At 49.0% G+C, this 22,858-nt stretch overlaps 2 protein-coding genes across 3 annotated transcripts; both read left to right on the top strand.

Annotated features, from left to right (window-relative positions):
* The first annotated feature begins 2,966 nt into the window (after nt 1-2,966).
* On the top strand, nt 2,967-4,613 carry LOC120693370 (BTB/POZ and MATH domain-containing protein 1-like). The gene has a single exon (XM_039976788.1). It carries the CDS (start codon nt 3,272-3,274, stop codon nt 4,298-4,300), a length of 1,029 nt encoding a protein of 342 aa, XP_039832722.1. The 5' UTR covers nt 2,967-3,271; the 3' UTR covers nt 4,301-4,613.
* Nucleotides 4,614-8,354: 3,741 nt separating this feature from the next.
* On the top strand, nt 8,355-21,986 carry LOC120690380 (QWRF motif-containing protein 2-like). 2 transcript variants are annotated; one of them, XM_039973016.1, is made up of 7 exons: nt 8,355-8,458; nt 17,163-18,488; nt 19,937-20,056; nt 20,166-20,282; nt 20,362-20,451; nt 21,285-21,392; nt 21,484-21,986. In XM_039973016.1, the coding sequence occupies exons 2-7, from the start codon at nt 17,325-17,327 to the stop codon at nt 21,550-21,552; spliced, it is 1,668 nt and encodes a 555-aa protein (XP_039828950.1). In that variant the 5' UTR covers nt 8,355-8,458; nt 17,163-17,324; the 3' UTR covers nt 21,553-21,986. The 2 variants fall into 2 exon arrangements, with proteins under 2 accessions (XP_039828950.1, XP_039828949.1); XM_039973015.1 differs by lacking the exon at nt 8,355-8,458 and having other exon boundaries at nt 13,825-18,488.
* Nucleotides 21,987-22,858: the final 872 nt, after the last annotated feature.

Genomic DNA, 22,858 nt, shown 5'->3' on the forward strand with positions numbered 1-22,858 from the left:
AACGTTTATAGCCCTTGGACGAGCACAAACTCTCCTCCAAGGCCTCGGGGGCTACACCCGCGGGTGCGCTGACGCGCCCCCACGAAGGAGACTTCACACATATTCGAGGACTGTAACCCTCTGTATATCCCTATACCCTTGGTCATCCTCCCCGTGAAGGAGAAAGGGACTTTATTGCTCCATGCAAATAAATGTTACAAAGGGTTACCGGCGCGAAGCCATCGAAAAGTACAAACACGTTGCCACCTGTGTGGCAATTTTCCCTGTCTTGGGGAGGAGCGAGCGACGAAGAAAGGCACCGAGCCCCTGGCTGACGCGATAGCCAGACTGCTAGGGATGCGAGCAACAGCCCCCAGACCGCACGGGTCCGGCGGGATGCTCTCCTCGCAAGCTTTCTTCTAGCATCTCCTCCACCGAAGACTATGCGGGGGGTCGAGCTGGCGGACAGCACCCTCCGCACTGTCTCCCCGAGAGCAACCTTGTTGCCGGGGGGGACGATGCGAAGAACAGCCACTAGACCTGGCACTAACGCCATGGTCAGGCGGCTCCATCCCCCTTTAGGCTAGGGGACATCGCAGGAGCAGGACCCCTCGGGCCCAATGCTCTTCTGCTGATCCCACTGAAACTGAGGGATGGTGTGCACGCCCTCTCCGGTCTTCCCCCACCTCTCGCAAGCATTCTTCTAGCACCAAAGCCTAAAACAGCCAGGCCACCCCATCTGGGGGCCGGTCACGAAAGACAAAAGAAAACATTAGGACTTAGGCGATGCTGGGAGAAAGTGCAGGGAAGTTGGAGTGGAAAAGGGAACCCCATGACCCCTATTTATAGCTGCGTTGGGCGCCAAGCTTCAAGCCTGTCGAAGGACAAGGGTTTGGACCGCCTGTGACGGCGCGGCGCTCCACGAGCAAAGGATGCCCTCGGTTACTGCGCCGAGACACGACCGAACGAAATAAAGCGAAGCTGAGCCCCTGGACGCTAAGCGGTGCAGCATCGGCTCAGGCCGACCACCCTCGAACGGCGCGCCACAAGACAACCAGGAGAAGCAGGGCCAAGGCCCTGAGCGCGGGACAACGCGATGAAAGCGCTAGCTGCCGAACAGCAAGCACCATCGTCGCCCTGGCCCCCCTCAGCGCGTGGACACGTCTTGTCCCCGGAACAAACAAACAAAGAGGCATGCGCCTCGAAGTACTTCCCCCGTGGGCGCAATACCCCGGCCGACGAGTTTTCACATCCACCGGGCTGGCGCTCAGGCGCGCCTGGCGGGTGCACGACATTGACCGATCACGTCAAGGGAGAAATTGCCGAATTACCCTTTGGCTGAATCCCTTGACTCGACCAAAGCCTCGGGGGCTATTGTCGGGTACCACGATTAGGGACACCCTAATCGGGGTACTAAGATCACTCTAAAACGCAAACACATGATTAAGGCAATTGGGCCCACGAAGGCCCACGGCCTCCTTCCAATCTGGAAGAAAGGAAAGGACTCAAAGAAGCCCAGCATGCGGCCCATTCGCACCCTTCTCAGGCCCACGGGACGATCTCTGCCTCGCTCGAGGGTTCCCATCGGGACCCTCGACTGCGCCCCATATCTCTGCCTCGCTCGAGGGTAGCGAACCAACTCTCGAGCGAGCAAACCATCTCCGCCTCGCTCGAGGGCAGCGAACCCCCCTCGAGCAGGTAACACATCTCCGCCTCGCTCGAGGCCACCCCTTGGCGTAAGGGATAAACGGCCCCACCGCTCAACCGCCCACCGTACGAAGGCACTAAATGCCAACCACTCCTCCACAGTGCTCAGGACAGACGGCGTCAGGCCGCCATTCCCCACAGTGGCTGTGACCGGAGTCCCATCCGCCAACTCCTGTCATTGCTCCACCATCCCAGGTTCTGTGGCAGCACTGTGGGACCTACGACGCGGGACGCAGCGTGCTCGGCACTGCTCCCCGCACTATTCTGCCAACTCCGACCGACCCGACTCTACCTCATCGCACGTATGGCCCCGGACCCACCTCCTGCTTGGGAAGGGGTCCGACGACGCCACGTGCCCCTCCAAGAGGGACACACAGCACACGCAGCCGAAGTCCCGGACCTCCCCCCTAGAGGGATTCGGGACCTCCACGTGTCTCCCGGACCTCCTGATGTGCACGCCAGCACTCCGTCCTGGGGGGTCCGGGATCGCCGCGTGCCCCGCCACCGCTGGAGCACGCAAGGCTCTGACCTGCAGGACCCACGGAACGCCACGTTTGGAGGACTGAGCATCCTACAGTGACGACCACGCCGCCTGCTGGGGTTGACAGGAGGCCGGCGCGATCTCCGCGAGGTCAAGGACGACGCCCAGGACGACCACCATGCCCGACGTCATGCCCCACAGTGTACTTCTTACAGTGTTTGACCACTGCACCCCCGCGATTCGGGGGAAGACGACGACTTCCACGTTCCCCCACTCATGTACACTGCCCCTCCTTGTGACTATAAAAGGAGGAGGCGGGCTTCCTTTAAAGGGAGACGTTCTGGACATCAGCAACCACGGTCACCCACACTCGCGATTATTCTCAGCACCACTGAGCTCTCACCTCAACTGACTCCTCTTCTAGTGGAGACTTGGGAGCCTCCCTCACTCTTTCGCCTCGCTTGTACCCCCTACTACAAGCACTCCGGGTGCAAGATAATACAGCGCCCTCGCACACCCCTTTGCTGGACGTACGGCCCCGTGGCCGGAACCAGGATAAACCCGTGCGTTACTGTGTTGCCTCTTGCATTAACATCTGGGACGAGGAAACACACGGCATTTACTAGTTGGGATCCGGACCCCCGGGTCAGGACGCCGACCGGAGCGCTCGCTCGCTTGCTGCGGAGGGGGAGGGTGGAGGGGCGGCTTGCTGCGCTAGGGGCATGGCGCGTAGGCGGCGGCGGCCATGGGAGGAGCACAGAGAAGAGGCCGAGCAGCAACAGCAGTACAGACTGGCTCTCGTGACCCAGATAGAAGAAAGAGAGGGCAAAAGAGTCAATCATGTGCCAAATAGAAAAAGAAAACACAAAATAAATTATAAAAGAGTGAAAAAGCATTCCAGCGAGATGACCTTGTTTCATAATAGCAAACTGACAAAGCCCACTTGATTGATGGCATTTTGACGAGGCTCCTTCTTGACAATGGTCAAATTCCAAATTTCTCCCCGTCCCCCACCACAGACCAGAGACCACAGTCCCCAGTTCCCCACTCTGCTGCAAAACCCTCGTCTGCACCTGCAACCAGCGATCGAAGCCGATCTGCGCCATGCCGTCCGCCTCCGGCCGCCGCAATCCGTCGCGGTCCGCCTCCTCAATCGTGGCCGACAAAGAGCGCGGGCGCCACGAGCTCATTGTCGACGCCGGCACCCTCGTCGCCGCCGCACCCGCCGGAGCAGGGGGGCTCCTGGCTTCCTCCCCCTTCACCGTGGGTGGACACCGCTGGCGTGTCCGGTACTACCCCAACGGGAACGGCACGGCGAGCAAGGGGTGGGTGTCCATGGGTACCTTCCTCGACGAGGACGTCGCCGAGCCGGTGAGGGCGAGGTTCCGGCTCAGCATCGTGTCGGAGGCGCGGGCGCTATTCTTCATTAAGCGCAAGGAAGAGTGGCTGTCTCATCCCGAAGTGCAGCACGATTTCACCAGCCGCACCGGTTGGGGATATTCGAAATTCTGCAAGAATGAGGATCTGGCTGCGCTGGTGCGTCGCCGCGGGCTCGACCGATTCAGCATCAGGTGCGACATCGTCGTCCTCAACGGGTTCCGCACGGAGGAGGAGGCGCCGTCGGCCGCCGTTCCCCCGTCCGATCTGCACAAGCACCTCGGCGATCTCCTCCAGGCCGGAAGGGGCACCGACGTGGTGTTCGAGGTCGGCGGCGAGGCGTTCGCCGCGCACCGGTGCGTTCTCGCGGCCCGGTCGCCGGTCATCAGCGCCGACCTCCTGGGCGCGGCGAATGACGGCGCCGCAGCAGCCGGCGTCGTGCGCGTGGACGGCGTGGAGCCGCGGGCGTTCAAGGCTCTGCTCCGCTACGCCTACACCGACTCGCTGCCGGAGATGGACAAGGAAGAGGAAGACGCCATTCTCCGGAACCTGCTCGTCGCGGCGGACAGGTACGGCTTGCCGAGGCTCAAGACGATCTGCGAGGACAAGCTGTGCAGGCTCCTTGACGTCGCCACGGTGGAGATCGTGCTCGCGCTCGCGGAGCAGCATCACTGCGACAGACTGAAGGAAGCATGCCTGCAGTTCCTCGCTGTTCCAGCGAACCTGCGGGCAGTCATGAGAGCTCGTGGCAATTAGCGGTCTGGATCGTGTGCTCCTCACGTAATGCTGATGTCGGAATCATCGATCATGGCTCCTGCACTTCTGATTGTCTTATGTTATCTGCTAGAGTTTAGTAATTACTAGGGTGCGTGGCTACTTCGGTCCTTTGGAGGATTACTGTCATCTGGCCTCTGAATGATACTCCTAGTTAGTAAGGCATCCCTATGACTGCTGACTGATCAGGATTCAGGAATAACTTTGTTGTTATGTATCTCTGCACATTGAATATTCACTAGGCATCTCTGGTTGTTTCAATGCTTGTGCTGAAGAAGCTGTTTGCCACATTGCATTTTTGTTCCTGTTTTCAAGTTATATGCTGTCAGGTTTATGACTGCATCTATCCTATGGAGATGCAGAACACTGAAAATGCAATTTCAGTCTCTCATGTAGCCATCCATGACTCTGTTTCAGTCTCTGTTTCTTTTGTTGGTCACATCTCTGAAACAGGTAGGAGGACTACTTGTATGATTGATGCAGGAGAAGTGCTTTTAAATAACACACTCAGGTAGCTTTGTCTATAGACCAGCAAGCAACTAAACAGAGGAACTTGTTGCATTGTATTGATCACATGCTGATTCTTTTATTGCTGATTTGCCTTAGAAACAACGAATGTTGAGTTTCAGGAAGACCCTACTACAGTCGACGAATACGATTGATAGTCAGAAAGGAAGTCTACTTTTAAACAGTTTTGCCGACCTGCAACATGTGTTGAAATGTAAAGCATCTGTGCTCTAGTGGCAATGAAGTACCATCAGGACACAGTTTTGATCGTGATAAAATGTCTCGGAAAATCGAGTTTCTGTTTGCCCTGATCCATCTTAAAGTACCCATCTTACCGACAACAGAAAAAGGAAATAAAAATGCAAGATTACCCAGAGAAATAATGAACTAGCTATTTAGGTGCATGATACCTGAAATCATTTTGAAACATAGATGTTACTAGCCACCTATCTGATGCAATCTTCCAGTTCCTTAGAGCTGGTTGTTAGGATTTCGAGGGTTGCTTTTCACTTAAGCTCGGACAAGCAGAACAAACTAATGGTGATGGTTTTCATTAGTGGCCTCTTCCTTTCAATCTTTTTTTTCAATTGTCACACTCCCACTGACACAGACACACCACACGATGTCACATATTTTGTTCAAAAAAGAATCTTAGCGGGGTTTATTTAATGATATATGTCACTGATCAACGAATCAAAAACTAGTACATGTCAAAAGCAAATTTGACCAAAATGAACTTTATGCCAGAAAGTATATATGTTTCTGTTATGCTACACAAAGACCTCTGTTTAGGTAGAAAGAAAGCGTATCCCAAGTCCAAAGCAAGTAGAATGAACATGTAGAATACTTCACCCTGAACATAGAAGAATATCACATTTCATTCACATGCTGAGCAAAGAATCAATGTATTTCAATCAACTTGGATAAAGCTAGAATGACATGAGACCTAATCACCAAGCATCCTTGCAACAACTCTGATTACCATCATGACATGTATGTTCCTTCTGTTTCAAGGTATAACACCATTAGCATTCTAGTTAACTCCACACACACCATGCATTACCGAATCTTTAAACCATGAAGCATGCAATCATGCCAAGAAAAAACTACCAACCTTGCTTATCACTAGTGAGTGAGATATAATTATCTCTCCACTGGCAACCTCCATCAGAGTCCAGAACTGAAGAATGCAGAAGAAGGGCTCCCTTGGGTTCTGGTGCTAAGTGACCAAATTGTGCTTTATTGGTGACACTTACCTTCAGTGATGGACCTATTACTACTAACTAAATAGCTAACAAACATTATTATCGGACAACTTGATTGTTGAGCACCAGTGTTAAAACTCAGCAATCAGCAGTCGCTGCTGGGTGACACCTCAGCTAATGCTGACCCTTGTCGAGGTGAAAGCCTGATGGTGTTGCTGTTGTATCTTTCAAAAGTGTCCCTAGTACCCAGACACAGTTAGATAGGTTGTTTTTTTTTCTCGAAAGGCCCAGTCAGATAGGTTATTAAGAAGTTGTTGTTGCAATGAACAGTTTATCTTTCTTCACAAAATAGATGTGCCCATTGATATCTCCTGTAGTACCGTGACAGACATTTCTCGAACAGCATCAATCACATCGCGTATTAGACCTTGAATCCAAAGTAGTTTCTTGGATAGTTAACATCATAAGATCTTTTTCATGATGCATCATTTTAAATGGCATCATCCTGTATCTTGAAACTGAAGTCTTTTTGTACTTTCTGTTGTTCATGTTGCTTGTTCATCCAAATCGCTGTAGACTATGAACTCCATTATCCAAAAAGGAAATATTATGACAGATCTGGATGACATTAGTAATACGAATCTTACTAGTTTAGAAATGTGTCAGCGATATTTCTTCCCAAATACAACAAGAAGCACATATCTCACTGATCTTCTGTGCTGTTAAGGTTGCATTATTCCACTTAGCTGAGCTTTCAAGGAGAAAAGTAGATTCCACTTTGACAAATTCCTAAGTTTTAGATGAGAATAGATTCTAATACAAGTCAAACACTGCAAACAAGGTCTACTTTTCCTTGGGCCATTGTGAAGCAACTGCATTTCAGATTCTTTGAGTGGTCTGTTCCCAGTATAAGCAAAGATGAATCTCAAGGCTAGAGAATGGATACTTGCTTGACATGAACAACAAATTGGAGCATTGAACTCCAAGCTTTTGGAACTTTATTTTGCTCTATCTATATCTTCAAATGAGACCATCCTTTGTAACTTGCAAGCATGGGGCATGGCAAATGCAGAGCATCAAGCAATGCCAAAGATGTGTACACAAGATGACCTTATCTACTTCAGAATAGTCGCAGTGGATGTAACTGCAAGCAAGGTGTAGGTTTCGCAAAGGCGGCTGAAGAACTCTCGTCTTTCATTGATAAGGGCATTCAGAAACTGACATACTCAGAAGACCAAGTCAAGTTCCACGCGCACGCTTATCTGTTGCCAATTGCGATTACAAATTGTGGTGCTCGTCTGAAAGTTTGTGCGCGTAGCTGTTGCCAGTGCAAATTGTGATGCTCCTTATCTGAAAGCCACTCGCATTCTTCGTAGTCACGCCGCGCTGATGCAAAGGCATACGCATCATAATGCATAAACAATTATTCCAGCCGTGCACAACTTAGCAACTGGAGTATGATTGCACATATATCCCACAGCTCTCTTTTTTCTGTAGTAGTCAGTATGAAGCCATGTAAAGACATGGTACTCAAGTCCTCTTTTCTTTCCCTGTATGCCACTTCTGCTTGGTAGTAGTACATAGTAGAAATTATGAGCTTGTTAAGAGTGACAGTCTGTTATACGAGTACATCAAACTTAAATGCTCGCGTTCAGTGAAGGTACCTGAATACAATACAGTGTAGTAAGAGGCAATTCGTCAGTACAGTACCTCAAACTGAACTTTCGGGCTACTACTATGCTGGTACATTAGATGAGTGGCGAAATGCCTGGTTTCTTCAATGTTCTTGTTCTGAATCTCCACACCGATCGAGGTCAGTAAGTCACATGCAGTGACACTGTTATGATTCCATACCTACTTTGGTCCTCTCAAGTTTAAACTACTTTAACACTGCATAAAAAAACTGCAAATCTTCATGAACTCTCTCCAGTGCAATGGTCCAGCTCTTCTAAGATGCTGTCACTTTTACTGTCTGGAGCAGCAGGCAGATGCCGTCCCTTTGGCCTTTGTGCACATGCCCTAGCACATGGCTAAATGCCAATGCGGTTCCGTATTTGCAAACCAATACATGTCTTTGAGAAAGTAGATACACTGTTACATACAATCTGTAAATTAACAAAGATGCATACTAATGTGACCCCAGGACTGAATTGATTAAAGGCATTAAAAAGATAGTAGAACCTCCTTAGAAGCAAAGGGGGTGAGGAGGACAAGGAAAGGTATACAGTGCACAGTGAGGAGGGAACAGTGTGGGGCCTCACAAAGCTTAATCTGCAAATAATGGCTCCCTTTAAGGGCCCTAAAGCTGATGCTTGCTGGGTTTTGGAGCCTCATTTGTGAGGACCGGTCGATCAATCAGGAGGGGCTTGGGAGGCCGGGCTGCAGCTGCCGAGCTCCTCCGGGTTCGCGTTGCCACCTAGTCAGTCAGGTACTGCTGAAACCTTTGCAGCCTCTGAAAGTTCAGATTTGCTTTCTGCTCCTGTGCAGATTGGTCTCTGATTCGTTTTCTTTGGAATCTAGAGATGCTCGATCTTGTGATATTTCGTCATTGTCTTTGCTGTTGCTTGCTCCTTTGTCTCACTTTTTATCGAGCATCTCTGAATATATGAGCTTATGAACTGGATATGCAGTGCATTTGAGCTGGAAGCTTTCAGCAAGATACAGCTCTTTAATATTTTCCTACCTGGCGAGTATTCATGCCCTTGCAACTTACAAAGCGATCGTAGGCCCAGAACCATTTTTAATTTAGGAGACCTCATCCCTTAGTTTCGCAAGTTCTAGAATGAAGAGAAAAATCAAAACTTTCTGATTGCAGCCTTTGTGGATGTCGCTCCTGACACTTCAGACCAGCAAGAAAAAAAAAACATTACCATTCAGGATCTTTTTTTCATTGAAGTTGATGCTAGGTTTTCAGAGCAACCACGAATCCACGATGGTATAAAGAGCAGTTAATTCGCTCCCAGAGCATCCAAGAAACTTTCGCAGTGATGGCTGGTGACCACCACGTATTCTACAAGAGCATACATGTGATGCTTCCCTCTCGTTGGGATCGATACAGCAGTTGCGGCCATCGGTGTCAGGCGGGGGGTGGTATTTTGGCGCTTTCAGGGAGTCGTCGTCGGCCGGGTGTGGTAGCAGTAGTTCTTTGCGGCCTTTTCTGACGTTTACAAACGCGCATCAAAATACTACCAGTGTGTGAAGCAAGTGCGCATCGACCCAGCCACAAAAGCCAAAGAAAATACGCGAACGGAAGCGTCCCCGAGAGCTCCCGATTGTTGTGGCATCCCTGTCGCTGGGGATCGTTGCCCGTGTCGTCATCCTGGGCTCCTTGGCGCGGCCTCAGTGAATCGCCATCGGAATGCCTGCATAGCTTCTTAGTCACTGATGCATGGTCCTTCCGTGAATTGTTTTATGTCGAAAGCAAGATGCAGGAACGCCTAGAGAAGTAGATATGCTGACAAGCTGACCCTAGACTTTTTTTTTTGCGAGGAATTCTCCCAAAAAAAATGTGTTGAATTTGCAGAGCTGGATTTCTCGTGCTGCATGCTACTACTTGCTCTTCGCCGTAGCCTGAGCGAGTGATGCATATGAGCCTGTCTGCATGTGAGTGAAATTTGACACACACGTATGAATTTTTTTCAGACATGTAGTTACAAGGCACATGGTTAGAGCACTAGAACCTTATCCCAGCTACAGTGCCTAGAGGTACTGCATACAATACATGCACATTGCAAATGAGCACAGGGCATGCATGTGTACTGTTGGGAGCATTAGCGATTCTGAACCGCAGGAAAACGCAATCATGGATCTCTGGCGCCTTCCCCTGTCCGATCCTCTGTCCATTGCCATCGCCGCCTTCACGCATTCGCCACTAGCCACTAGTGAAGCCGAGCTGAAACGAAAGTTTTTTTTTTCTTTAAGAAAAGAAGAAACTGAAGGGCGAAGCTGATCATTGGGATGGATGATGGATCTGTTCCTGTCCAAGATCTGGGAGAATATGCAATGTTTTCGGGCAGAGTATGTGTACTTCAACTAGATGCACGGCCTTGTGAGGGGGCGGAATCTTTCCCGGATTACTTTGCCTGGAGGTGCCCTCATCTGTCAGTGCGCCATTGGCCGATCCACTGCCCTCGGACAAAAATTCAGACCACATGGTTCTTGCATGCTCTGCGACGGATCACCGGCGGTGGATAGAGAAGCGTTCCCCGTAGTTTCTTCCGGCAAGTTCGTTCGTTGTCGCCACGTTGGCGGCGATGTGCCGACCAAAACACCAATTGGGTCAACCAGTAGGTCAATTTTGATGGATCGAGAGCGAGGGCTAGAACTAGAAGGTATAGCTGCGACCGTAGTACGATTTCCCCTTGAAGTCACTCACAGTCACAGTGCTTGCAGCGGTACCCGTGCTGGGGATGCGATGCGACGGAGGAGAAGGCGAGGGGCAGAGCCGGCGGGGAAGGCGGCGAGATAGAGTCCTCAGTCCTGGCAAGCCTGTTGGTCGGCCGGCCATGGCCCTGGGCCCTGGGCCCTGGCCGCGGCCGGTGGTCCAGCGCCCGCCTCACCGGGAGCAGGGAGGCACGCGGCTCTTGGCCGGTTGGCCCCGTTCCCCCGTCCGTTCCCGGGCTTGCCTCGGTGGCGCGGCGTGCCGTGCGGCTGCTGTCTCGGCGCATGTGCGCCCGCTACCTCCGTTCCGTTGGTCTGGTCCCCTGGCTGCCTGGCATCAGTGGCATGGCGACAGGCGACGCCGACGCGCCGACGCCCTTTGCCTTCCCGCACGATTGGACGGCAAGGCAAAATAGATACAGTGGTAGTGGTAGGGTAGTTCTAGCAGGGTTCGGTCCGGGTCCTTCTTCCCATGGCCATGGCCGCCATCACCGCACTGGCCAACCACACCACAATTTCGTTGGCCTGCAACTGTAAAGAGCCATGGGCCAATCCGTGGACGGATCCATGCAACCCGTATCCTTCCGAGTTGACCCGTCGCTTGTGAACGACAGCCGGTCTCCACTCTTGCTCAGCAATAGTGTCGTGTGTCGATGCTGATGCTGATGCTGCATTGCAATAGTTGGTCTGTGATCCCTGATCCCTGGAGAGCTCAGACAGAGCTGGCGAATTTCACCTCGAAAGACGAGTATTCTTAATGCCATCTAGAGGCCCCGTAGCTTTACAGCGGCAGCGGCGGCAGCTTTTGCATCCGGCAAGCGCTGTCGCGGCGCGGGAGCCCGGCCCGCCGCGGCGGGGACCATGGGCGGCGGCGTGGCCGTTCGTGTCGCGGACGACGCGGAGGTGGAACCGCCCGCCCCGCCGGCCGCGGCTGGGTGGAACAGTCTTACCGCGAACAGTTCCGGATAAGTTCGCCGGCCGGAACGCCGGAAAAAAAAGGCGGCCGGGCACCGTGCGGCGAGGGTGCTTTGTGCTGTGCCGGCTCGTGCGAGCACTGCGCGGCGTGCTGGCGCGTCCGCTTTACAGCCTCGCCGCGGGTACCACGGGCGGCGTGAGCTTTCGGCTCCAACGGTGGCGACGCCGGCCGGCCGGCTGCGCAGCTGGCCGGGGCAGTCGTGGAGCACCGAGGACGGCGGGTTGGAGGACGGCCCGGTTGACCTTGGACGTGACGCCGACTTGCCGAGCCACCACCTGCCTCCGCGTTTAGGTGTGCCAGCCGGGTCATAACGAGCAGCCAAGCCCACGCGCCCGAGCGCGAAGCAGCTCGACACGATCAGCGCGGGTGCAGTAAGCCAGTAGGCTGAACACGTATGGCACTGTACGTTGGGCTACCTAGCTTTCCGGCGACCATGTTTCCTTTAAAGCTCGCACAGTGTGCAGAGAGGCACACGCCACCTTGCCACACTTTTGAACGTACACCCGCTATACGTGACACGTACAGTGCGTCGGTGGTGTCTAACTAATAAGGAATCATCTCACAAAGTTTAGTCGTTGATTGAAGCAAGCCGCAAGCGTGGTGTGTGCACGTACGAATTAGTAAAGATACTTATCGCCACGGATAGCTAGCGTAGGATGCAAAGCAGCGTGCGACCGTTCGAGATACACTACTGGTCTGGTGGTGCCTCTCGAGCCGTCTCAACTGCTCCCCTGGCCTGGACTACCTGTACTGTACCGTGCCGCTACTTTTTTTTTTTTGACTTGCTCACACGCCTAACTGAGCGTAGGGAACCCTGGGCGGGAGCTGTGATGCTTACGCTACCCCGGGCCCTGACCGAAGCGTGTCGTTCGCCTGCCAGTGCAGGTTCGGTAGGAGCCGGCGCCGGGCGCACGGACGCGTTGTACACGGCGCTCGCTTCACGTGGTAAACGGGAGAGGAAGCAACGGCGGTCTCAGCTGACCTCGCTTGGGGTACAACCACACGCTCGTGATTAGTTAAGACGACGATGAGGACGACGCAGCGCAGTGATCAACGGCCAGGCCCTGAGCTGAGCCCCTGACGACCGTCCTCGCGGGCTGCCCTTTCGCGTCGCGTCGTTGGCATTGCCGGTGCCAACGCAACGCGAGCCCGCTTGCTTCAACGGCACACCGCGGCAGGACCGGCCGACCCGTCCTGGCCTAACAATATATACGGGTGACCGCGGGGCGACGATGGGTGGTGGTGCCGAACGAGTTGGGTGAGCTGTGTGTTGTCCAGCTGCACTTGCTTGCCGCCTTCATCTTTTTGTCGGGTACACAAAAGTTACCATAAGAGCGTTGTAGCATGTAGCAGTGCCATCAGAATAGTGTCATATGGAAATGACGAGCCAAATAGTGGCTGCTGCTAGAGGCATTTCTTTTAGGGAGAAGTCAAAATTACATCCTCGAACTATCGCAGAAGTCCGATTTTCAACTTTCAACTATAAAACCGAATAACATAGACCATCCAACTGTTGAAGCCGGGCAAATTTGGCCCTTGGGGTGGTTTTCAAGGTGATTTTGTATTTTTTTAAAAAAATAAAAATTCTAATTAGCTTTAGAAAATCAAAACTAATTCATTTAGAATCAGAAAAATATGAAACTAGTACTAATTTTTTTCTAAAAATGTAACATATTTATTATTGCTCTATTTGAATCTTAGTTATTTAAAAACAATAGACATAATTACAAACAATTAAATATTATAAAAATAAAAAATAGATGTTTATAACTAAAAAGTATCATACCAATATATATGTTACACTTTTAGGAAAAAAAATTATACCCATTTTGTACTGTTTTGATTTAAAATTTATGATTTTTTAGTTTAGATTTGAATATTTTAATTCTCACAAAATAGAAAACCACCTTCAAAACCACCTAAAAAGAGCCAAATTTGTAAGGTTTCAACAGTTGGATAGACATTATTATCCGATTTCGTAGTTAAAGGTTGAAAATCGAACTTTTGTGATAGTTCAAGGTGTAAAGCGGACTTTTCCCTTTCTTTTAATTTGGTCATGGAGACAGGATGTTGGCCATCATAACAGTTTGGCGAAATAGCCAGCACTAGCTATTTTTTCTTTTTTCTTTTTTTCTTTTGCCCATGAGTCTGTTCGGCTGGCCTAATGAACAGTGCTTGACTGGCTTATTACGACTTATTCCCTCTCACAAAATACTATTCATTCTACCAGTCGAACATGCTCCATGTATGAGGCGCCAGGAATTCCATTGGGTCCACGACTAGCTAGCTAGACAGCCTCCATATATATGTACTTCCTCTGTGCCCATATTCCTACGATGCAATAATGGGTAGTGCTAGTACGTGCATTTTTCTTTGTTACTACGTATATGATAGTGTGATAAAAACAAGTCGATCTGCCGGGCAAGTCACATGGCTATGCGATAAATGTATTTATGTTCCATATTTTATATCGTGGCCGATCGGCTTGGAGCTCTTGGTTTGGTCGGGAAATTGGCATGTGATTGACGTTTAGGCCTCAGCCATGTGGCTTGCTTTTGGCTGGAGAGTGGGAACAAGACTGCCTTGCGGTTCCCGAAGATAAAAATAAAAATAAAAATAAAATTCAATGTGCTCGGTGTGTGTGTTCGCGCGCGCTCTAAAACACCCACTTGATGAGCATTACAAGTTTAGATACACAAACCAACTGCTATGTTCGTTTGGCTGTGACTGGTGGCTGGTGCTGATTTGTTATGAGAGAACAATACTGCTGACTGGCTGGTAGCTGATGGCTGGTGCTGATTTAGTATGAGAGAATAGTACTGCTGGCTGGTTGGCTGACAAGCCAAACGAACACAGCGATGTGTCACCAATAGCTGGGTGCAATTTATATTGCACAGGAGTCACAATTTTTTGAAGTAAAGAAGTCATTGACAAAGCAACCAACATCTGTACACACATCACAGAGAGTCAAAATGGTTCTCATTTCCTTCTTCTTCTAGGCGCAAGTAGTGTTCGAAGGAGCTTCGTTGATATATATAGTTAAATTTAAATTGAAGATCTTTCATGACCACTCTCTCACACACACACACACCATGACATGATCATCTTTTTGGACAGTGGACCAAAACACCCTTTCTGAATCACTGTTACTCGACAGGCCAGTCTCCTACGCATTGACTTCCTTTTACTAGGCCCCCTAGCCAGTGGCGCCTGCTGGACCTAACAAGACACTCTCAAGAAAAGCAGCCACATTAGGAAGGTTAGATCCTAAGCAAGCATGCCATTAGGAAAAGAAAGTGCCCGTCTGAGCACGACTCCTTAGCGAGAACACTATAGGCACCGCGGCACAGATCTGGCCACGCATAACAGAGGGATTATTGGAGCGAGCCTAACGTTGCAAAGCGTATTGCCAAGCCGTTGCTAAAAGGCACTGTTTACCTAAAACCCAAGAAAGGGGCGAAAATGACGTTATTATGCGCAGCAAATAAAGCGCTAGCTTGGGCTCTGTTACAATATTTACGGAGTACTCCATAGAATTAATGGTGGATGCTTATGGTTTGTTTAAGAATGATAATAAACCAATTAACTTTGTGAATTGATTTTCTTTCTATACATACAGCAGAATTATCACAATTATTGTAGCCGTGATGATAGCAACTTTTTAATCGTGAAGAAAGCAACTGACTGGTGAGTGGTGTGTGTGGTAATAGGCTGACTTTTGTGTATTGATCTTTCTCATGGGTCACATAAGCAATCATATTGCGAAAACCTGATAATTTAAAATTAGTTACTATTTATAATTAAAATATCGTCCAGTACACCCATCTAAGAATTTTGCAGATTCAGTACAAAAGTTCCGACAGGAAAACTTACCTAATGGAGAGCTTTATTTTTTTAATTAACTTAAGGCCAGCTTTATTTCCTATAAATCCACGGCTTTTATCATTTGCGAGAAAAAGGGAGGAGTTATACTGCATTCTAAATTATCATGCCTGTGGCCATATGTTCCAAGCCAGTCTTGTTTAGGTCATCTTTTTTTTTTCAGAAAAAGATAATTTCCGTGTCGTTTTAAATTATGCGCGCCACATGATATACACCATATCTTTTTGTTAAAAAAAAGGGTAGCTCCGGTGGTTCATCCATCAAGGAAAAGGGTCGGGTTGTGATTAATGAATACATATACACTCAATAATTGTGACGTTTAATCTAAGTAAACTGAGACCGGCTCAGGAATTGAGATCGCAGGTAGCCATCAGGACCAGACCACATGTGTGCATGCGGTGCACAAGCCATGACATGAGGTGGACTCGTGTCATCGCCATCGATCACATCGCGATCCCCTTTCGATCGGAGCGTCCAACCATAAATCCAGCTCGCTAATCAGTCCACTATTCGGTTAGAATCGTGCAGCGCATGGTGGATGACAAAACTGCTTTTTCGATGCTTACAAGGAGTTTAATTTTCCATATCTAGCAATATTTTGGTGCTATATATATATATATATCCAAAAAATGTTAGGTCGTAAAGTTTTTTTGACATAAAAAAAGGAGTGCTTGCATCAATATTTGCACCTTCAGCCACTCTTCACGATAGTACTAGTGAGATACCAACTCTAAAATGTAGAGTGAATATACTAGTATGCCTTTTTTTTGTTTCTTCTCTTGTAGAGAATTCGGAATATGATTTGGGACTTCATTTCTTTATTTTAAATCCTGAAATGATGTTTTTTCCCTCGCAAAAAAATTAATGAATTAGGTTGAGATCACTGCAATAACGAACTGATCGAGTACATGGTGCAAAACAATTTGGTACCAATTCATATTGGTGTTGGTACATGAACAAACACCAACTATAACAATGTAAACGTGGACAAGTGTGTCCGTTTACACTTGAATAGCGCTCTAAGCAAGGGTACCGAGTACGGTACTGGTAGATGACCACAATTTAGCTAACCTACCCAAGCTCTCCAGATCCCGTAACCCACAGCTTCAAATACCATTTCCCCTGATATTTCTGGTATATTAAATTATTTTTCACCGTTGCAATTTTCTCCAATCATGTTTGCATCTTCTTAAACTTTTGGTATGATAGCTAGAGAAGTAGGGAATCTAACATTCCGCTATCTTCCTTCCGACGTCTGCACACGTGTCGTATTCGAGCCTAAGTAGTAATAAATTGGTTAGATAAAAACATATCCTCATGTTTTCTTTTGTTTGCTTCTAAATATGTACTACCCTTTGACAATTCCTGTTTCCTACAACTACCAACTCAAGAAAGAACTGTTTCTTTCTTCAACAACCCTAGTGGCCAAATTCATATTTTTTCACATGCTACCCCACCGAGGAGTTGTTTTCCAAAATTGGCACTGTCACTCTCATCCAGTACAAATATTTTCATAATCATTTTTTGATAAAGTTTTTAAGAAAAAGAGAGAAAAGGTCACACCAGCCAGTCTCGCCCTCTGGGACAGCGAGGAGCACACCAGCCAGTCTCGCCCTCTGGGACAGCGAGGAGCGTCATGGCCACACCGGAGGATGGGAGGCCACACCCACACAGCCGCAGCAGGCCAGAAGAATCAGCAGCAGAGCTGCGAGCTGCCCAAGCAAAGATCCCCAAACCCAAAGCAAGATACAAAAACGAGCAAAACAACTGCAAAAAAAAAAAAAACTTGAAAAAACTCGGGCAAAATCCCCCACTTCACTCCTCCCATGCCTCTCCTCTGCCTCAAACTGTAACACTGCCTCACCAGTTCGCTGCGGCTCCCTCGTCCTCGCAGGCGCGTCGATCCGGAGGGCGCCCGCCGCCGCCTGCTGGAGCGGAGGCCCGAGCCGGAGCGGGAGCGGGGGCGGCGAATCTGGAGCCCCGGGGACCTGCATTGCCGCGGGGCCGCCGCGCGTAGCCAGATCTCCCTCCCCACCTGCCGCGGCAACGGCACGGCATGGTGGCTGCCGCGGCGGCGGCCACCGCGCCAGATCCGGCCCACCCCGCCCGCCCTCCGCTCACGCCGGCGCTTGACAAGCCCAACTCCGCCGCCGCGCGGAGGAACTCGCGCTCCAACAAGCCCGTCTCCTCCAGGTACCTGTCCGCCGCCGCCGCGTCCCCGACCTCCTCCACGTCTTCCTCCGCGTCGTCGTCTTCCTCGTCCTCGTCCCGGCGCTCCCTGTCGGCGCAGCGCACCCGAGCGTCCACTCCGCCGCCGCAGCACTCCACGTCGCCCACCACCACCGCGTCGGCCGCGGCCGCGGCCGCGGCCGCGGCGGCGACGGCTACCGCGACCACGATGCGGAGCCTCTCGGTGTCGTTCCAGGGGGAGTCCTTCTTCTACAAGACGTCGCGCGCGCCGCGGGCCTCGTCGCCGTCCTCACCCGCTGCGCGGCGCGGGCCCACGCCGGAGCGCCGGAAGAGCGTGTCCTCCGTGCCGGAGGCCGAGAACGCGCGGCCGCACGGCCGATGGCCCGCGGCCAAGCCCAAGGCGTCGGACCCGCTCGCGCGCAGCCTCGACTGCAGCCTCGACCGCAAGGACTCCATCCTCGCCGCCGTTCACCTGCTCCGACGCTCCATGGCCTTCGACTCCACCACATCGCTCTCCCCGTCCGACCCGGCAGCTGCAGCCGCTCCAGACCTCTCCGCGTCCTCCGACACCGACAGCGTCTCGTCTGGTAGCAACTCGGGCGCCGGTGATCCCCCGCGCCGTGGCATCAGCGTGCCGGCGAGGTTCTGGCAGGAAACCAACAGCCGTCTGCGCCGCCTTCCGGAGCCCGGGTTGCCACTACCGTCGTCTGCTCGGAGGTCGTTCTCGGACAGTCCAATGTCGCCGAGGCTGCCGGGGCGGTCCCCATCTCCATGCCGTGGAAGCAGGGGCGTCGCCAGCCCATCAAGAGGACGTGGTGGGGAGTCATCGCCAAATGGGCATGCGATGCAAGCTCCCGCAAATGCGCCATCTATCATCAGCTTTGCTGCAGAGGTCAGGAGGGCGAAGAAGGGGGAAAACAGAATCGAAGAGGCACACAGGTTGCGGTTGCTGGACAACCGGCATTTGCAATGGCGGTGCATCAATGCACGGACAGATGCGTCACTTCTGGTGCAGAGATTCACTGCCGAGGTAAATCAAACTTTGATGTTGGTGTTAGGTTCGCCCATGCTTTTCACTTTGTTTATCATACATCTAGTGCTCTAGTACTAGATAACAAAGTCCATTTTGTGTGAGTTGGGGCTTAAATGTTGCAAATCTGTTTCACATCCAAGGTATCTATGATCTGCAGTCTAACATTATGTTTCGTATTTGTTACTTTGAGTGCTTTCTTGATATGATTTCTTAGGTATAGTATTCAATACATTGCATGGATAAATTTGGTAACAGAAACGACTTGAATTTTCTGTATTTTCCTCTTTTAGTACCATGGGTTTGAGAATGTTGTAGTAGCCTGAGACAAAAGTTGATGGCTGTGGACCACTAAGACTGAGCCTTGCTTGATACTGCTTTCAGTTATTGCATTGGAAAATTGGGGTGAATTATATTGCAAGTCTGCACTAAAAGAGAACAAAGGAATTATCAATAGCTTGCTTATTGATTTGCCAAGAATAGATTTTAGCAACAGTAGATGGTTTGAGCAATCATAAATGGGAATCTACCAACTATGTATGGACCAGCTATCACACACAAGCTCCTGCAATTTGTCATTCATGACAATAGCAGGGATAAAATTTGGCACCTTTGGATTTTTGGCAAGAAATTGTAAATTTTGTGTCATCTAAATATGCATAGATTTAGTATATACCTAGACTTAGATTATATGAAGTATATGGAAAATGAAATATCCGGTCATGTCCATGCTTTTCCTCTTTATTTACTTATGTTAACCCAAACATTGATACGTGTCACTTTGATTTGCCATTAGTACAATCCCTAAGATTGCTTGGTGCTACACTGCTACCCATTACCACAAGATTATGAAATGGTAGGGGAGCCATCGGTAGGTGGGGAGAGATTACACCAAGTCAACATTTGCTAGTTTCATTTCATATGCCAGCACATGCTCTTGTTGATACAAACATTTGGCAATTATCTGAGAACTTGGCCTCTGGACTAAAAGAAAAGATCATCTGCAGCAATTTACTGAATAATGGTATTAATGGCACCATCAGTGACACAGCCCAGAAATCTGTTTGTGATACATGTCTTGTGAGTACTTTGCATGATCTGAGTCTTACTATGGTGCATTGTGGTACATGGACCAAATCTATGCAAGTCTACTCACCTCAAAGGCTCAAACCCCTCTTTGGTCAGTGGTCACAGTGTGCTTATGACTCAAATATTTGCTAGATTGAATTGTTAATCAAGTCTTGTTGATTGTTGAACATGGTGATATTTAAGTACAAAAGAACTTGACTAAAATATGTGAGTTTTTTCCTTCTCATTGCAGTACACAGACTTCAAATATACAACTAATCCTGGTCAAAGTGTGTTAGAAAAATATGATAATGCTGTGAATAGAAGAAGAAAAGGGTCAAACGTTTTGAACTAAAGTTTCTTATTTCCCTATTCTTCAGAAAAACCTTCACAGCGCATGGAAAGAAATATCGAGATTACGTGACAATGTCAGTTCCAAAAGATGCAGACTCCAACTTCAGAAACAAAAACTCAAGCTATTTGCTATTCTTAGGGGTCAAGTAAGTGATATAATATATTTGCTGTTTTAACTGTTTATGTGGCTTGCACTAGGACTTCTTGTGGTTCCCTCTGTATAGCTAATGTATCTATGCCATTTGACATGTGCAGATGTCATATCTAGAGGACTGGTCTCATATAGAAAAACATCATTCAAGTGCTTTATCAGCGGCAATCAAAGCACTGAAGGCTAGTACTCTTCGTCTTCCGGTTGTTGATGGTGCAAAGGTTGGCCAATGTCTCATAAGATCTTGCTATGTGGCTTGATTTGATATGCACAAAATAATAGTCACCTATCTGTGTGCAGGCTGATGTGCATGGTGTGAAGGAAGCTGTTAACTCAGCTGTGGATGTAATGCACACGATGACATCCTCAATATGTAATTTGCTGTCTAAGGTGTGTATATATATACCTTATCTTCCTTCAGAGCTTGAATTAATATTTTCCCCCATTGGGCCTTCTTTTTAGCATGATATACCAATAACAAAAAATCATTAATCCCAATTTGGAAGATGCTTCTAGATAAATCATGTATGCTCCATGCCTCCATCCTGGTGGATGGCTGTGTTCAAACAGAAATTAGTATTTACACATTACGGTTATGCTGTATAAAGTAACTATGAGGATAATATTTTTGAAGATGTGTTTTGTTTTCAATAGCCAGTGTTGTTTCTTCTCTACGGATGTAACAGAGCTGCGTTGATATTGTAATTCCTTTATCATCTCGATACGGACTGTAACTCCAGATCTTGATCTATGCCTTACCACCTGAAGTTTAATAAATTCAAATTAGATAAGGGTGATGTTGCTATTTTCGGTAAAAAAAAAAGGACAGCAACATGGAAATTGCTCTAAGCGAACAATTTTTCATGTAGGTTTAATGGAAACAGGAACATTTCCACAGATGCGTTCAAATGTGATATCATTGGTTTCTATCTTAATAATTAGCTTACGTTAGCTACCCACTGGACAACTAGTATCTTGAAATCTTTGGCAATATATTAGATTGCATTCTTGTGGTTGTAGTGAGAGAGATGCAAGTTTTTGCATTGAAATTGTAGCATGCCATAGTGAACCTTTTCGATTGGTTGCCAATTCGGTTAGCGATTCGACTTATTGCGCCATGAACTCAGTTTCACATAGAATTTAATCCTACATGGACATGCATTCACATGTTTGGTGTTTATTTTCTGTGGAAATGTCTGAATGATATATTTATTCATCTTCAGGTTGAGGGAACAAGCTCTGTAGTGTCTGAGCTTGCCAAACTTGCAACACAAGAACAAATGTTGCTGGACCAATCGAAGGATCTCATGTCCACGGTTGCAGCAATACATGTAGGAAGATCTTCCATGATCTTTTTACTCAATTCTACTGTTGCTCAATTTTATTTGGCTCACCTTGTTAATTGTTTGTTTTGGAAAACAGGTCAAAAAGTGTAGTTTGCAAGCTCACATGCTACAACGAAACCAAAAGCAGAGCCCGGCAGAGTTTTAGATCAGTTTGCCTCACCACGTTGGGTGGTCACTAACATCACACGGCCTCGCCTTTTCTCACCGGAGACTGTGCTACAGGTAATAAAAAGCTGTAACCATTTGTTGGGTGTGAAGCGTGTCCTAATCTGCTTGATCGACCTCACCGAGTGTAGCTGATTCATGTAATTTTTTGAGTGCATATCAACCCATAGAAGCAGCCCCCTCTTTACCTGCAGTCGCTGCAGTTGGTGTATACAGAAATCCCTAGCCTTGACCCAAAGATAAGCTTCCTGTAGATATGAAAAAAAAAAGCTTGTCGTTTGCGTGCTTACTCTTACGTGTGGAGTGCTCGAGTGGTGATGAGTGTTTGTATTGTGAAAGGCAGACATTTTGTTGGCTTGATACAGGGTGTTTTTCATGGCAAAATTAACAAGGAGGTTGTTTATCCTGACTTAATGCTCATGGAGTCAGTGGCATCTGCTTTCATGCAGCCTGTTTCATGAAAGAGTGGAAATATATAATCCTTGGCGCAGTAAAGGTTCTGCTTGCTGCAATGACCATCAGACTTGTGTTGCAGTGTTGGTCCCAAGTTTAGGGCCGTGGTTGCTGCGGATGTTTTCATCGTGTTCTGCTGTGGTATGCTGATCCGGTTGGGATGCAACTAAGGTCTAAGGTGATGAAACTTTAATCAACATTTTCTTTAGAAGAAATGGCATCTCCGTGTTTTTTTACACTGTAAAAGACGGGGATCATCATATTCGAATACGTGAAGAAAGGTCCAGTGGGCGTCCGTTTGGTGCTTCGTCACATCGCCATGACGTCGTCTGCCTGGAAGCCGACGCGGCCGAAACCAACTCGCCACCGCGTTCCCTTTACCGGCTACCCACGCAGGCCCCGGCCGCCTCCGGCCCGAGAGCGACGCGAGACGACGAGCGGGCGGCGCTAGACTTTTTTTTTGAAGCCTCTTATCTGAATACAGATGTAGCATATGTTCGTATACAAACGCACACCTCACACACACCACAAATATACAACCAGACCTACAACTATACACAAATATCAAGACGCATCTTTGGAGAAATCACTAGAGTCATCGAGGCTCCGGCGATAGACGCATCGTAGTCCTTTTGTGGCTCCACGCGTTGAGAAACTTAACTGAGATTATTTTAGAAAACCTACTGTTCCCGGATGCGAAATCCACGTCGAGCGGCGCTCGAACGCGGACGGCGGGCGCTCCACCGAGCGGACCCAGCCAACCGAGCTACGGCTCGTTCGCAGGGCGGCGCTAGACTGCTACTGGGTGGTAGAGGTCTAGAGGACACGGACAG

Source organism: Panicum virgatum, chromosome 9N (genome assembly GCF_016808335.1).
Source record: "Panicum virgatum strain AP13 chromosome 9N, P.virgatum_v5, whole genome shotgun sequence".
In the NCBI taxonomy this organism is placed as follows: domain Eukaryota; kingdom Viridiplantae; phylum Streptophyta; class Magnoliopsida; order Poales; family Poaceae; genus Panicum; species Panicum virgatum.